We start from the raw sequence: 16493 nt of genomic DNA, 5'->3' as shown, positions 1-16493 counted from the left end.
TGAGATTGCTTATAAAAACAACTGATTGACTAATTCTTGTATGACACCGGTAATAAACACTTTTGAGTGATTGGATAAACAGCTTATATCGATGTTAAATGGATAATAAAAAGTTTTTAAAAAAATTAAATTATTTTAAGTTGTAATAAATTGTTAAAGATTTTTATAAAAAAACATAGAATTGTTTTAAACAAACAATCCTAAATAACCCATGTACTAAATTGATAAGGACGGATTTTTATAGAAGACGATAAGTTCATCCCAAACAGCCCCTAAACCCTTGAATTAGGTTTGTTTCTCGTAGTATTCACCTCTATCTTTCTCTGTGTTATCTTATCATTCTCCAAGGGCAAACCAACCCTACATACACGATTCTTTTGGAGAATCCGCTGTAAATCTACACTTCACTTGTGGTTGGATTAAAGAAAAGATGGCATCTTCATCGCCTAATCTATGGGTGTTGCTGGGGTTGAGTTTGGCCGGAATACTCATAATGGCGAAGAAGCTTCAGAGGGTTGTGAAAGTTGACTTTGGGGCATTCGTGGAAAAATTTCAGATTCTACCTCCGCCACAGCCGGCTCCTCCGAAAGCCCCTCACCCGCTCACTGGTCTTTCCTTTGCCGTCTCCGACCTGTATGTCCCCTTCCTTTTTATATACTTTCTTCTTCTTCCCCAAAAGGTACTTTTGATTTCGAAAGTTCAATTTATTCTAAATTGAAGCGGACGACTTTAGTTTGTAAAAAGGTTAACCTAGTTATTGTTTTTTTTTGGTTGATGTTTGAAGCTTGGAAAATCTAATTTTGAAAATTTCAGTTTTTGCTTGCAATATCGTGTGAACCCACAGTTGTTTATGGTAAAACCCATCTGAGTTCATCTAAAAAATGATAACTTAGTCGAATTTTGGACAATCATATGCTTGAATTCAAGCTCCAAACTTTATGTCCTTACGTTTCAGTTTGAATTTTTGGTATCTGAAAGAACAGAGATATCATATAATTTCAAAAGTTTGTTACACTGGAACTTGTTTAGTTTAAGCCAATCAGCTAGTTTGTTTGTCTTTGTGTAGTTATGATGCTTTGGGTTGGTTCGTCCTGGTGTATTTTTGTATATCGGTTCATCTGGTAATCTTGTTTCAGGCTTGTTGCTATTGGATAAAAGATGCTTTGTCTTAAGACCAACCAAAACTTGAAAATTGATATGAATTCATTGAACTGTTTGAAAAACATAATGGCTCATAAAATATTATAATAGAACTGCAATGGTAAATTTCTAGCATTAAATTTGTACTTCTTCCTTTCCTTAAGAAGGGGCTTATTTTGACTTTTGATGTCAAATGAAGGAGGTGGTTCGCAGAATCATCAATTTTGATAAAAGATCTTGACTCATCAAATAATGGTCCAAGTAACAAGATATATAGGAAGAGAAATTGCATAATCTATAGTGATCAGAACAAGTAATGGTATTTTGGAAAGTTCTGTTACTAGAAGTAGTAACAGGAGCATCTGATGATGAAGAAGCTTCAACAATGCAAATGCTAATAAGCTAGAAGGGAGTCCCTTATTTCTACCTTCGGAGCTAGTAACTTAAAGTTTTCACAGTTGAAATTCGATAAAATTTAGGTAGTTTTTTTTTGTTCTTGGCAGTACAACATAAGAAGTTATGTGTCTACTTTGAGGTGAAGATAATCATTAGGAGGTGGAGAAGAAAGGAGGGAGGGATGAGGGTGTTGGGGAAGAGAACTAAGAATTTTCTTGAACATATTATAGTTGCTTCTGGTGCTCTTCTCTCTAATCAGCTGATTAATCGTCCCCTTTTCTTTTAAAGATCGAAGGTCCTTAACTAGCATTTGTTGTAGCTGCTTATGAGGACACACTACCTATGCTGTTAATTGCGGCTCAATAGCAGTGCAATAGCGTTATCGGTCATAAGCAAAATAGCAGTGGAAATTGCGGTTTTGATAACAGTGGCGCAATTTTAGCTCTATTTCACCGATATTTGAGGTAAAATAGCGGTCTGCAATACCGATATTCTGAGTTGGGCCTCTTTTAAATCTAATGCTTACAATTTTGTCTTTTTTGGGAATTTATTTTGACTTGGGCTTCCATTAACGGTAACACACGCTAACAAACTTAGGAACAATAATGTTTAGGTAATTTTCATTTAGGGGTAATCAATGTGATATTAGGAGTCGAGACACTACAAGTGAGATCATCAACCAGTCAAGGGGCCATATATGAAGTCACTTATTCTCTACTTAGCTGTATGATACATTGAAATGCGCCTTGCAAGTTGAGGTATTATAGAAGTGCAACTTGTTTACATGTTTCTTTTTTGTTGAAATGATTTTTCTGTGTGATTGTTGTCATATGCATTTGGTTTGTATTAATCATTACATGCAATGTTTTGGCACCATATACACATGAAAAACATAGCATCTAATTTCTATTCTGGGTGGTTTTCTCCAACATTTCTATAATTCTATTGCTTCCTTTTTCATCACAAACTTGTATTTAGCAGATATTTTGCTACCTTTGTATGTTTTGTAGTGGAATCATCGTAAGTGGAAACTTAGAAATTACCAAACTCTTTTTTCTTCTTTTTCACCATCTACTATTGAGTTAGAATCCCCAATCGGAGTGTGATTGAAAAGCATCCATTTCAAAAATCTTCCATTGGTTTTCATTGTTTGGAAGGAAGTTTTTGGGATCTCCTCAAGTAAGATGGTACTTTTGTTCATGGTATATACATTAGCTCTTTTCTCTTATTTTTAGAAAGACCCCAAACGATTTAGTTGATGAAGTTTTATGTGCCATCCATTGTTTGTGTTTGATGTGTTTTAAGAAATGACAGGCTAGTTTTTGTGCATCCCGATGCAACTGGGCATGTTATAAATTTATGTGTAAAACTGCTTAAATCATATACATTTTCTGTATTCTTTTCAATTGCCAAGGAAGATATCTGATTTTTTTTTTGGTTCATCAAACACAATCCTGTACAGATTTGATATTGATGGCTTTGTAACCGGGTTTGGCAATCCAGACTGGGAAAGAACACATGAAGCTGCTTCACAGACATCTCCTGTTGTTTCAGCTCTTGTAGATGGAGGAGCAACATGTGTTGGAAAAACTGTGGTGGATGAAATGTCGTTTGGGTTAGTGATTGTGAATTATTTGGCAATTTTTTACGTTTGAATTTAAACATTTAGACCTTCAGACATTAGATAATAAATTCCTTCATTGCATCATGGATTACTTTTCCAAGTGAAAAGAAGTAACATTCAAATTTAAAAGATATAAACAAGTGGTGCAAGCTTGATCTTATTTTTATTCCTGACCATAATACGTTCTTCGTCATGGCATGTCTTCTACAGTATCAGTGGAGAAAATAGACATTATGGTACACCCACCAATCCTGTTGCTCCTGCAAGGATACCAGGAGGATCATGCAGTGGAGCTGCTGTAGCTGTTGCTGCAAAACTTGTTGATTTTTCTTTGGGTATGTTCCTCTTGTTTTGATGCAAAATTTATTTTTCTGTGGAGTTAAGAGGTCCAATAGTAACTGCATGTGGTTCATAATTTGCTCGTTTTTGGGACATAGCAGGAAATTAGTATGTATGTATGTGAAAACTTCATCATCATTACTATTGTTGTTATTTTTGTTTTTCGGATTTTATGAGCCGTTTGCAACTTAAGTTCATTACAATTAGCTAGGTATGATATCTGAGGTCAGTATAACAGGATGCAATCTTCTGGCCAATCCATGGGGATTTAATAACACCTAAATACATCATACATAATTGTTTATAGATTATGTGAACATATGAGAACAAAAATATCATTTTGGTTGAATACTTATTTCTGATGACTGGTGCTCCATTGGCACAATTACTCAAAAAGTATTGAAAAGATTCCCCTAGAGAAGTCTATTGATGGACACAAGATAAGAAATTCCCATTAGTCCAACGCTTAGTTCAACAATAATTGCTAATTGAAAAGGCGAGGATCACTGTCTGATTAAGTGGCCTTAACTAAAGGATCACCGCAAGACATGACAAGTCAATATTTTGTTGAACAACATTTTGTAATGCTATATTTTATCTCTAGATATGACGTACTATGAGGATGCTCTGGTGGACCTGTGGTAGGACCATGTTGGAGATAACACCAAATGAGGCATTTTGGGATATAGTTGGTTGGGAGTTGCACCATTACGGTTAAAATGAGAGAGGGAGGATTAAGGTGGTTCGGACATGTACGCAGGAGGTAGATTACTGACACTGGTGAGGATTGAGGAGGGTAGAGGGTGTAGTAGTCAAGGGGGTGAGGAGGAAGGGTAGGCTGAGAAGGATTTGGGATGAGCAATTAAGGATGGACAAGGTGGGCTTTGACATTTCAAGAACATGACACTTTTATAGGAGCTCTTGGAGACACAAGATTAGGGTAGCAGACTACAGGTAGGGATCTGTAGCATGGTCAGGAGAAGAGGTGATGTGGTGGCATTTAGTTTACCAGGGCCTTACGTCCAGTTGAGGGTTCTCTTTGTTTTTCCTACCTTTCTTGTCCACTGCTGTATCCATTATTTGACCTGTTTTCTGCACACTAGTCTTCGTTTTTCTTCCTGTGCTAGTAGTTGTTGTTTTGTGCTATGTGTTTTTCTTGTTTGGTTAACTTATTTCTCTCACATCTGTCCCTATTGCATTTCTCTTAACTGTATTCATTGCTTCTTTGTACACAGTCTCACCTGTAGTCTGCTTGCCAGTTTCTTTTAATTTTTGCTTTGCGAGCCAGGGGTCTTCATGGAAACTGCCTCTCTATCCCAATGAGGTAGAGGCAAGGTTTGCATAAATTTATACCCCCAACCCTACCACTGCTTGCGATTATTGGGTTAGTTTGGTTAGGTTTACTTTAGATATGTCGAACTATGCGTAGTTTCTACTGGGTCATGCTGGTTGAATTTGAATTCCTCACATTTTGTTGTCAGTGAATGATGCTTTGACTCGCATCCTCTAATACTTCTCATACACAGTAACTTTCCAACTTTAGCACTTGGATCATCTCAATTTTTAAGGGAACATAGACTTAATGGTTCATGCTTACAATCTGCAATAGGTGTTGATACTGTTGGTGGGGTGAGGCAGCCTGCTGGTCATTGTGGCATCCTTGGATTTCGGCCATCATATGGTGCCGTTTCTCATTTGGGGATTGTTCCCGTCTCCACAAGTTTTGATACTGTTGGTAAGAAAACTGATCAATGTCAAATGCAACATGCAGGAAATAATGTTTATATGCATGTTGACAAGTTCTTTAGTTTTTCATTATTAGAGCCACATCTATACATAATTTCGTATATTGTACATCTTAATTTGTTAAATTATAAGTGTGCATTGATGATATATTGATGTTCAAAGCTGACATTATTTGCTAACTATAAATGAAAATGTGTAGCAACTTCAGAACTGTATTGCTACAAATGAAACTCTATTTGCTACTTCTGTTTGCCCATTTCATTTGATTCAATATCCTTGATCTTTAAACCGTGGCCATCAATACGTGGTACAATTTCCACCATTTTCCTGCAGATCCCTCTTTATTTTTATTCTGCACATGGTTGTGGTTTCGATGATACATGGCAAGGATGGACTTGGAAATAATTGCTGTTGGCAAAGAAGAATTTTCATGTTGTTCTGGTCATTGTAGTGCAAACATAAGCTTTTAGCATACAAACATCACTACGTTTGTATGCTAATGCAGTTCAACATGGATCACAAGCATAAGTTCATTTCATCCGAGTCTGCCGAAATCTCTCTCTAGGGTCTTCAATGTATACTGTGTAAAAAGATTTAGCCAAGAACCTTTGCTGCTTTTGTCAACTCGAGCAGTTTTGATTTTTACAATATCTGCATGTGAACAAAAAATAATGTTCCATCGTGCCAAAAAAAAGTGTATTCAATTGCCCTCCCATAATCTTGATTGTTAAGCGAGGACAACCTAGCCAACTACACAACACCATCAGGAAGGATATGTTCAACTATGTTATACTGTTCACCTGAGTGGAAATTAATCACCTCTGCACAACTGGGAGAGAAGTTTTATCTACCAAAATCTACTCTAAAAAGAGTGAATGTTGTTCAGATTTAAGCTTCCATCTTGCCAAGTCCTGTCTTAAAACCATGTGATTGAATATCATCCATATTCCATCAATAGGGATCTTGCAACCTTTCCATCTTTGGATGGTGGGAAAGATACTAGTATGCTTTCAGTTGTTCGTTTTCTCATTTTCTTCTAGAATTGGTTATTAATGTAGCATAAATCAATCTTCTTCTTTAACTCTATTCTGTAAATTGATTTTTAAGGATGGTTTGCCACGGATCCCAGTATATTACGTCGCGTCGGACAAGTGTTGCTACAAGTACCATTTGCAGTCCAACGCAATCCTAGGAATGTAATAATCGCTGATGACTGTTTTCAATTATCGAAAATTCCTATGGACCGGTTGACCCAGGTGGTAATCAGATCAATGGAGAGTCTCTTTGGAAGTACGTTCACTTCCGTCCGTATTCAATTATCTGCTATATATTTTCGCTTTCGCTTCCATATATGGATGGAAAAGACTGTTTTCTTATTAAGTAGTGGCATCTGCAGAGCAAGTTTTGAAGCATGAGATTCTCGGTGATTACATTGCTTCCAAAGTTCCAAGCCTGAAAGCACTTGATTCTAAGAAGTCAAATGGCGATGTTAAGTTTTCTTCTCTAAGGTCACTAGCTAATGTGATGCAGTTGCTAAGAAGGTAATATAACGCTTACAAAAATCATTATTTATCAATTTAACTTATGAGTTCGTATTTAATAATGTTCAGCATGTGTGGGTTTCGTTAGTCCTAGTTATTAGCTCAATATTGGATGTTTAGTTGGACGACTGAGGTTTTTTCATCTGTTTGTCGTCTTTTATAAGGCATATCATCTTGTTATTTGGAATTGTATTTGCATTCAAGAACGTTCTATGGGCTTCGAGGAACAAAATTTGTCCATAACAAATAATGAGTATACATAAAACAAAATATATAGAAATAATTCTGTGTAGTGTTGACTGTGTTGTAAATAATGAAACATGAGAAGTTAAAAAAGATGCTTACAACGGAGGAAACTGAAGAACAAAAAAATAGGTCAAATAATATGACACCAAAGGCAGTTTTGAGCGGGAATGAAAGTAGACGTGTTTAAATGCTTAATAAATAACTGTTGTATGCATTAATTTGGTTGAAGCAAATTATTTTTGTTAATTTCAAGTTAGATGCACAATTATAAAATGTATTTATGTCATTTTAATAAACAAATAACAAAATAAAAGAAATAATGATGTATTGAAAGAAAGATGAATGCTAATTAAGAGCACAAAAGTATAAAGAAGAAAATGTACAACAAAATGGAAAAAGATGATTTTAAAGAGATAATGATGACAAAAGATAATGTATAACAATATGGTGAAAAATGATTTTAAAGAGAAATAATAGTTAAAAAAATGATTTTAATTCACTTCAGAATTAGCTAGATGATAGCAAACAGTTCTAATGTTTTCTTTACCATTGCTTTATAGATGAAAAAGTTCCCTTTGCGATTTATTTGATAAGTTTATAATCTTGAATACAGGCATGAATTCAGCCATAATCATTTTGAATGGATCAACAAAGTTAAGCCTGCTTTAGATCCTGTTATCTCAGCTCAGGTACAGGAAAGGTTGGAATTATCAGAGAAGGATATCGAAAATTTCCGTACAGTTAGAAGTGAACTGAGATCGGCTTTAAATGCCTTTTTGAAGGTATTGATTTGATTATTTGACTTTTAGATGAAATAGTCGTATTGATGATTGATTTGATTTGTTACCATTCATTTTAATACAACTACATATGGAGGATGTATTCTGATGAAATGTCTCTGGCAAAGGGACTACCTGATTGTGAGAATTTGAGAATTTTAGAATTTATGATAATTTATTGGGTAGCCGTAAAAGGACTTAATGAGAAAAGGTTGTACCCTTTTTCAAGTCTTTATGAACAAGAACTTCATGCCAATGGCTGTTTGGGATGTTTGCTTTCTCTTTTCAATGCCTTGATCCTGTTTGAAAAATTTACAGGACTTGATTGCCAATGGCTGTTTTGCTAACAAAAGCTATATGTGGATTGATGGGCATCTGGGCCTGACCAATTATTTTTTTGTCATAAGTTTCCGTTGGGTTGGTCATATTCTTGCTGAACTCAAAAGACGATACCTTGTGTATAAATTGTTTTAGCTATACTCTTTTAGATACTTGGGGTGTTGCATTTTGTACCATGTATCTGGTGATATGTGGAAATGGTCCTTCTGTCCATGTTTCAAGCTCTTGTCTAACTTCATTCTAACTTTGGTAGGACGATGGAGTTCTTGTGATCCCTACAGTTTCTAGCCCTCCTTCCAAACTTGGTGCTAAGGAGCTTTCATCCCAAGACTATCTTATGAATGAATTTCTATTGACGAGTTTAGCAAGCATGTCAGGTTGCTGTCAGGTCATAGTCTCTCTCTCTCTCTCACACACACACACACTCACCAACACACACATAAGGGAAAACAATTGCATGTTGTATTTGGTGTTATATTTTGACATTGTATATCGTCTGTTCTATTACCTCAGTTTTGATGAACTGAAGATGATTTCTTGCTTTCATCATCTCAATGTAGGTCACGGTGCCGTTGGGATTGTTTGAAAACTACCCTGTTTCTGTGTCCTTTCTAGCAAGACATGGAGGTGACCGGTTTCTACTAGATACGCTCCAGACTATGCATGGATCTCTGCTGCAGAAGGCTGACGAAGCTGGAAAGGCAAAATCATCTAATGATGTTGTCAGCAAGGAAGCGTCTGCCGAAATCGCTAAAGAGAAGGTAATAAATGTCTTCTATGATGTTTCTTTATGCCCTACCTTCCTCAAAACTTCATTCTCGGCTGAGTTATCTTGATTAATGAAGAATAAAATAGGATTTCTGACTAGTTAATGGATTTACTTTACTTCTAAATCTCATTCTTATAATTAGACGTGCTGCAGCTAATGGAATGGCGGTGGGTGGGGGTGAGTTGTTTAATAGCCAATGAACTACCAGTCCCTTCTAGAACACTTGAAAGCCAGTTCCAGTGATGCTAATGTAACCATGCTATATATAGAGAAGGATTCAAATGAGAACACTTTCATTTTACGAAAACGCGAGAACACCCTCTTACTATAGTGAATTACATGTGATAATGAATCAGATGTAGGCGACCTTTGGTGTGACCCTAGGTTTGTGGGCCAAGTGGCCTGCACACAACCGTTGTATTACCACGTGGTTTTCGATAGTAAAAGCGTGTTTGCTCTTTTTCGTAAAATGATGGTGTTCTCTTCTGAACCTCCACACATATATATATATATATATATATATATATATAGGCATAAAATCAAATGAGAGCCACAAAAAGGTTGAGAACCGTGAGAACTTTTACCTTTTTTCATCTAAGGCTAGGATTTAAGGTATTGATTAGTATCTTGTTTCACAATATGAAAGTTCTTTTACGTGTACTTTTTGTTTCACAAACACGTAAAAGAGTTTCACATTGTGGCGCTCACAAGATTGGCCCCATATACTTGAATATATGATCGTTTATATATTTTATTGCTCTTCTCATTCATGGTTGCTCACTGATATATTTCTCACCCAAATTTGTTTAAATAGGGTAACAACGCTTTCAAAGCAAAAAATTGGCAGAGGGCCATTGGGTTTTATACGGAAGCCATCAAACTCAACAGTAACAGTGCGACATATTTTAGTAACCGCGCTGCAGCATACTTGGAACTGGGAAGGTATTAATATCGTTCAAAAGTAGGTCAGTGGTATCATCTATGCAGTCTGACATGTTATCTTTGTATCTTTTTTGCATTCAGTTGCATTCAAGCTGAAGCAGATTGTAGTAAAGCTATCGATCTTGATAAAAAGGTACACTTTTCTCTTGCTTATGATCCGGAAAAAAACTAGCAGGGTAATTTTGGCAATTCTAAAAATACGAATTGCAGCAATTTCCTTCTGGTTTTCATTTATGGAAACTCAAGCTGTCATTTTATTTCTACTTTCCATTGACGTCAAAAAACGATCACGGAGTGAACAAAAGCAAGTTTGCGGGATTTGTGTTCAGAATTTGAGATGAATTTGTTCACTTTTCATTGTCTTACAGAACGTAAAGGCATACTTGAGGAGAGGGACAGCTCGAGAGATGCTTGGATACTATAAAGAGGCAATTGAAGGTACACGTATATCATGTTTTATTTCTTTTTTCCTATTGAGTACATTTTCAGCATGTTTATTTAGATCGTTTTACATCAGTCATTTGGTTTATCAACTAACAACTAGCTTATAAGAACATCTCCAAAAGGTCCTCCAAGATGGAGATTTTGGAGATTTTTATGTACTTTTTCACTCCAACAGATTCTCCAAAACGGAAAAAGTAAGAAAGATGATAAAAATCTCCAAATTTGGAGATCCTTGTGGCTCCGGATTCCTCCAATCCAGCCTTTATTTCTCGTCTCCAAAATTTATTGAAAGTTTCTTGGGATATTACATGTATTGATTGTTTTAATAAAATATAATTAATGTTGAGATCTCTAAAACGGAGAATCTCTTGGAGTTTGGATGTAATTTTTATTGAAGATTTTAACTTCTACTTCTCCAAATTTGAAAAATTTATAGAGTATCTGTTGGAAATGGCATGTAGCTTTGGTGGTACTGGCCGACTTCTTGCTGATGAGTTTTGCACCTGGTCTTTCTTTCTTTTTTTCCGCTGCAGATTTTAAGTACGCACTTGTTCTAGAGCCAACCAACAAAAGAGCAGCGGTGTCTGCCGATAGGCTAAGGAAGTTATTTCAGTAGACGTTGGCTGTAAAACAGTACTCAAGCAGTCATCTTGCGACGGGTATTCGTGGACTGCCAAATTCTTGAAGGAAATCCCAAGGTCATGGAGTAATTATCATTGGCGGGTTCTCATTGGCGGCTCAAGTTTACTGTTATCGAAGGGTCTGTAAAAAGGTCAATTTTGCTCGAGGTATTGTTAGTAAGCATTTAAAGTCCAGATTCCGATTTTAAGATACAAATTCAGATAACCAAGATATATGCCAAGTGACTCGATTCGGCTACTCAAATGTGTAGAACCTATTATAATTTCGTGTGTTGGAAATTGAGCGGCATGCTGCATCCTAACTTCCCAAGTCAGGGATCAAACCCTAAACTCTGAACCCTCAACCCTGATGAACCCATAAACCTGGAACCCTGATGAACCTTGAAAGGGTAGTTGCCAATTCATTTCTAATATTGTATGGGTTGCTTTAGAGGTGAAAAAGGGCAGCAGGTGGTGGGTATTCAAAATATATGTAAGTTTATAAATGGGAAAAGTCCAAAAAATCTTAACAATTTATCTTATTTTGAATGATTAAATCATTAAAAATATTTGAAAAAAAAAAATAAACCTTCAACTTTATGAAGTCGGTTAAATTTACACCTTTGTAGCATGTGGAACATGTTAATGTGATTCATTTTCTTTGAAAAGTTTGGAAAAACCTAATAGTTCTATTAAGAGACAGTTTCTGAATCGTTTCGAGATAAATCTTGTTTGACAGAAAAATGTTTCTAAAACTCTCTGAATGATTTTGTATTCTGGACCTCTCTTAACCATTAAGCGTCTTAATTTATTGTAAACAATTACTAAACAATTATATTTCATTTTGTATTATATCATAAGAGTCCTAATCATTCTGATTACTTAATCATTATGTACCAAACCATTTAGCAACTGCCAAACAACCCTTAAATGTACTTTCATATTTTAAGTGACTAAGTTTCTAAACCTTTTTAATAAATAAATCCATTGATTTATTTGAACAAATTTTCGAACTCTTTTCATCAAATAAAATTTTGAATCTTTTTTGAACAAATAAAACCGTGAACTTAAGTTACAAATAAATTTCCGAACGTACAAAATAGAAAAAATATATACAATTCTTCTCATTGACGAAGTATAATTAACCAAATTTTAGAGAGATTATACCCTTTTCATTACTAATTTTGAAAAATAAAAAAATTTATGTGTAAAGCATAAATAGATACATACAAATATTATGCCAGTATATCTATACTATATTACAAAGCATTTGACAAACTATTAAAAACTACTTTTTATGCATAAAGTACTGTTTATTAATGCATATTACTTAAAATTCAAGTTACAAGTATATTGTGCATAAGTACAAGTTATTAAAGCTTCATATCTGAATTCGTGTAACTAAATGCAGATAAACATAATTATATACAGGACAAACATTTTATTTTAAATATAAAAAATCTAAAATATAATTAGGATAATCATTAAGTTCTAACAGAATACTTAATTATTATCTTTATAAAATATTATATTATTAAACCAAAAATAAATTATTTCATTATTAAACTTAAATTAAAATATAAAATAAATTAAATAAATTACATAAAAATAAGAACTTTTAAATAGTTGATTTGATATTAACATTGATATATATTTTTTTCAAAATTTTATGATATCTTCAAATTTATATTTTATTCAAAAATAAAATCATTAATGTTTTCTTAAAAACACATAAAAAATCGTATTATAACATCGACAAAGACAAATAATAAAATAGAACATTAAAATCGAGATGTGTCTCACTGCATTGCGCGAGTACTCTTCTAGCATTAATAAATATGTTCATCACTTCGTAAAATATACCAAAAGCTATACTTATCATGTTTACGAAATTTACCAAAAGATTTGTTCATCCAATTAATATAAATATACCAAAAGTTAATATCATTTATAATAACAAAATAACACATAATAGTAACAACCCTTATTAATTTCGGGTTTAGATATAACCGTTTGACTCTGATGTATACCATCAACCTCTTCTTCATCACCAACAAGGATCTTGTTGAACTTCATGACCAAATTGGTCCTCGATACTTCAATCGAATGTGGTAGAATGTAATTTGACCATATTGGTCGTGCCACACATAATGATGTCTTTAATAAATATGAAGTTTAAGTAATAGTTATTAGGGTTAATAAGGGGTAGGGTATGAGTAGAGTAGCGGTTATTGTTAGGACCAAAATTGTTCTAAATATTAGAAAGTTCTATAAAGTCTGTTTACTTGTATTGTATTGTAATATTCATGTAATTGGACTTGAGGGCAAACGGGCTTACATTATAAATATCACCTATAAATAAGTGATATGGGATAAGGTTGGTTAGTTGTTCAATTCATTCCATTCCAATGAGAGTCGATTAGAGATGCGAGAGAGTTTGTATTTTACTGTTTTGATGAATAAGAAAAGTTGGTCGGTTCTTCATGTTCATGTTCTTCTGTCTATCTCTTAATCTTCATCTTAATTCTTGATTTGTTGTTAGATTTGGGATTCACAATTGGTATCAGAGCAGAATCGAATCATTTATTCGATACGATCGGTCTGTCTACAACAATTTCAACCAAAAACTTTTTGTTTAGAGCAATGGAACAGTAATCACATGAACCTCAACTTCCTCTTCGACATTTTGAGCCTAAATTGATCAAATTCATGATGATTTTAAAGATTTTAATCAAATTCATTCAAAAGGATTTGTTTATTGGTGATTTCGAGCAAGTTTTTATCATCAATTTGGACTTTTATTGATGAATTATGGATCTTTTGATGATTTTGTCGAACTATAGACCTTGATATTGTCAGATCCTTCTTCATCGCTCGTTGAATATGTGCTTTGAGCGATAAAGGATGTTCATCACATCTGAAGCTGTTTTGAGCGATGTAAGGGTATTCATCGGCCAAAATGTGATTTTTGTAACTTGGTGTTTAAAGATTGTGTTGAGCAATATATTTTTGACTTGGATGTATTGTTGCAAGTGTTGAGCGATAACCCTAGTCATCGCCCAAAGCACTGCCCGGTAAAGCATGCTCATCGTCCAAGTCTGAGGCTTAATGATGCAATCCGCTCAATGTGTTGAGCGCAAAGATGTTCATCGCCTAACATACCAGGCGATAAATGTTGTTTGGTGGGCGATGACCATGACCTTAACAGTTTGTCTTCTTACTTATCTTGAACGATAATGTGTTGCCCGATAACCTCTCTCATCTCCCAAGGCTTCATGCGATGACTTCCAAATGATGAACGATAAGAAAGGAAGTTGATTATATCGCCCAAGGCATGGATGATATATAGACAGGTTTCATGGTGCTCTTTTCCTAAGGCATGGGCGATAAGGTGTCAAATCTATGCTCATTGCCCATCTCATGAGTATCTTCATCGATTCTCAATATGCTTAAAGTGTGTGCTTATTGATTTCTTTGCCCAAATTCTCTTGTACTTAATGATTAAGGTGATATTATTTCATTATCTTGCTCTTTGAAGCATCAACAACATCTTGTCAACTTTTGACTTTTCATAGTCAAAGTTTGACTTTTTGGTTAACTATTTTGGAGGTTAAAGTTTAAAGCCTGATATGAAAGGATTTCAGAACTGTTTGATTGGATTTCTGTATTTGATTGGACTGGTTAAAGTTTGAGTATATGCAATCATTATTCTGGAGTTTTCTACAAGAGGCTATACTATTGAGTTCCTTCACTTCCACAACCATTGTTCACTACTAGAAAACAAAGTATCAACGATAGATATCAGCGACGGAAAAAGTCCCTCGTCGATTAGCGAGGGATTGGCCAAAACCAATTCCCTCACATGGAAGATGTTATTAATCTGACACAAACTCGATGCATGCATATTGAGAAGAAAGTTTTCTTAAAGAAAGCAGGATGGAGAAGACCTGAAGGCTTCATGAGATGCTTGCTTTATAAAACTTTGGTGAGGATGAAGTATTGTCCGGTAAAGACCCTTATCGGATAGGTGTTGTGCGGATTGGGTCTTTTATCGCTCATGAGATGAAAGGATTGAATGTATAGAAGTTCTAAGTGTTGATCGATGAGACTGTGTCCGGACATAGTATTGACCGAATTGGGGTTTATCGTTCATGCCTTATCCGGTGAGGATGCTCATTGGACAAAGCATTGTTCGGTTTTGTTATTTATATTTCAAGTGTTGAATGGTGAGGTGAGTTATCAGACAGAGTGTTGACCAATGAGGTTGTTATCGGACAGAGTGTGACCGGTGAGTGTGTTTATCTCTCCAAGTGTTGTCCGGATTGAATGTGTTGACCGATGAGGAAGGGTTATCGACCATAGTGTTGGCCGATGAGGTGCAGTTATCGCCCAAGACTTGTTTAATGAAAACAGTTGTTTTCCAAAATATTGTTTAACAGTTTCTAGATTGTTTTGTGAAGAAAAAAGGGAATCTGTATCTTTCAAATGTTGATTAAATTGAAAAAAGATACTATTATTTCTTTCAAAATTGTTGTCTTGAGAAAACTGTTTTTGAAAGAAATATTGAGATGAAATTGAAAAGTGGATTTAAGAACTATGAGAGTTCTTGAGACAAAGTTTTAGGCCATCAAAAAAAGGTGTACCAGGGATAAGGGTGGTATATCAAGGAGAAGTGTATCATGAAATAAGGGTGACATATCAAATAGAGGTGTACATTTGGATAAAGGTGGCATTTGTGTGTGTGGTTACTATTATAACTCTTGTTGTCACATCCGCAAGATGCGATAATTATGAGTCAACATTTCTTTGTGACATGAAGACTTGGGAATATTGCTCTTATTGATATGATAACAACGATGTTATTGAGAAAGGGAAAATGACTTATAGCCGAAGGCATTAATTGCCCCTGTTTGCAAATGATTTTGTGATATCCTATCTGAGTGTTTCGAAGTGTAGTGATTTGAAATAAAAACACGGAGAGTCGTTGGTTATTGTTTAATCATTTTTCATTTAAGTTAAATCTAGTTGTGTTTAAAAGCTTTTAATAATAACCAAGAACTCCGATGATTGTATTTTCTTGGTATTCTTTTATATGATCATGGAGGTTGAGACCATAAGCGTTAAGCTGGTGAGACTTGAGAATTGTACTCCTGATGACTGTAAGAACCTAGTGGTTATTCTTCTTATGTGATAAGATCATTCTATAACTTGCAGTTATTATTTTACTGAAGTTATATTTTATTTAAAATGGTTGGGTATTCAAATGTGAGTTTTAAACAGGTTTTGGTGATCTTCACCATGTAATTACAAAGAAAGAGTTATCTCACTAGACATCATGATCTAATCCTCATTTTGTGTTTTAAAATATACATTGCAGGTCCAAGGATAAGGGGAAGGAAAAAATGTGAATCTTTTTCTTATGTGCTTAACTGCTATTTTGAAGATCCGCCTATTACTAGGGGTGAGCAACGGAACCGGGTACCCGCCTGCGGAACCGGAACCGCCTTGGAACCGGTGGTTCTGGAACCGGAACCGATATGAGTGGTTCCGGTTCCGGTTCCTAAAATA

At 34.9% G+C, this 16493-nt stretch overlaps 1 protein-coding gene across 2 annotated transcripts; it reads left to right on the top strand.

The window, feature by feature from the left end:
- The first annotated feature begins 296 nt into the window (after window positions 1-296).
- Window positions 297-11252, top strand: LOC112524477 (translocon at the outer membrane of chloroplasts 64). Of its 2 annotated transcripts, XM_025134306.1 has the most exons (13): window positions 297-633; window positions 2999-3151; window positions 3371-3495; window positions 5109-5234; window positions 6353-6535; window positions 6642-6786; window positions 7646-7814; window positions 8404-8538; window positions 8711-8911; window positions 9734-9861; window positions 9943-9994; window positions 10230-10299; window positions 10839-11252. In XM_025134306.1, the coding sequence occupies exons 1-13, from the start codon at window positions 431-433 to the stop codon at window positions 10919-10921; spliced, it is 1773 nt and encodes a 590-aa protein (XP_024990074.1). In that variant the 5' UTR covers window positions 297-430; the 3' UTR covers window positions 10922-11252. The 2 variants fall into 2 exon arrangements, with proteins under 2 accessions (XP_024990074.1, XP_024990075.1); XM_025134307.1 differs by lacking the exon at window positions 2999-3151.
- The last annotated feature ends 5241 nt before the right edge of the window (window positions 11253-16493 follow it).

This window comes from Cynara cardunculus (assembly GCF_001531365.2).
Source record: "Cynara cardunculus var. scolymus isolate 2C chromosome LG 13, CcrdV1, whole genome shotgun sequence".
In the NCBI taxonomy this organism is placed as follows: domain Eukaryota; kingdom Viridiplantae; phylum Streptophyta; class Magnoliopsida; order Asterales; family Asteraceae; genus Cynara; species Cynara cardunculus.
This window is presented reverse-complemented; position numbering and strand designations above follow the sequence as displayed.

Coding starts and splice junctions, on each gene's coding strand:
- LOC112524477 (XM_025134306.1), top strand. CDS start 431: ATGGCATCTTCATCGCCTAATCTATGGGTGTTGCTGGGGTTGAGTTTG. Junction 3,496..5,108: donor ACTTGTTGATTTTTCTTTGG/GTATGTTCCTCT, acceptor AATCTGCAATAG/GTGTTGATACTGTTGGTGGG. Junction 8,539..8,710: donor GCATGTCAGGTTGCTGTCAG/GTCATAGTCTCT, acceptor ATCTCAATGTAG/GTCACGGTGCCGTTGGGATT.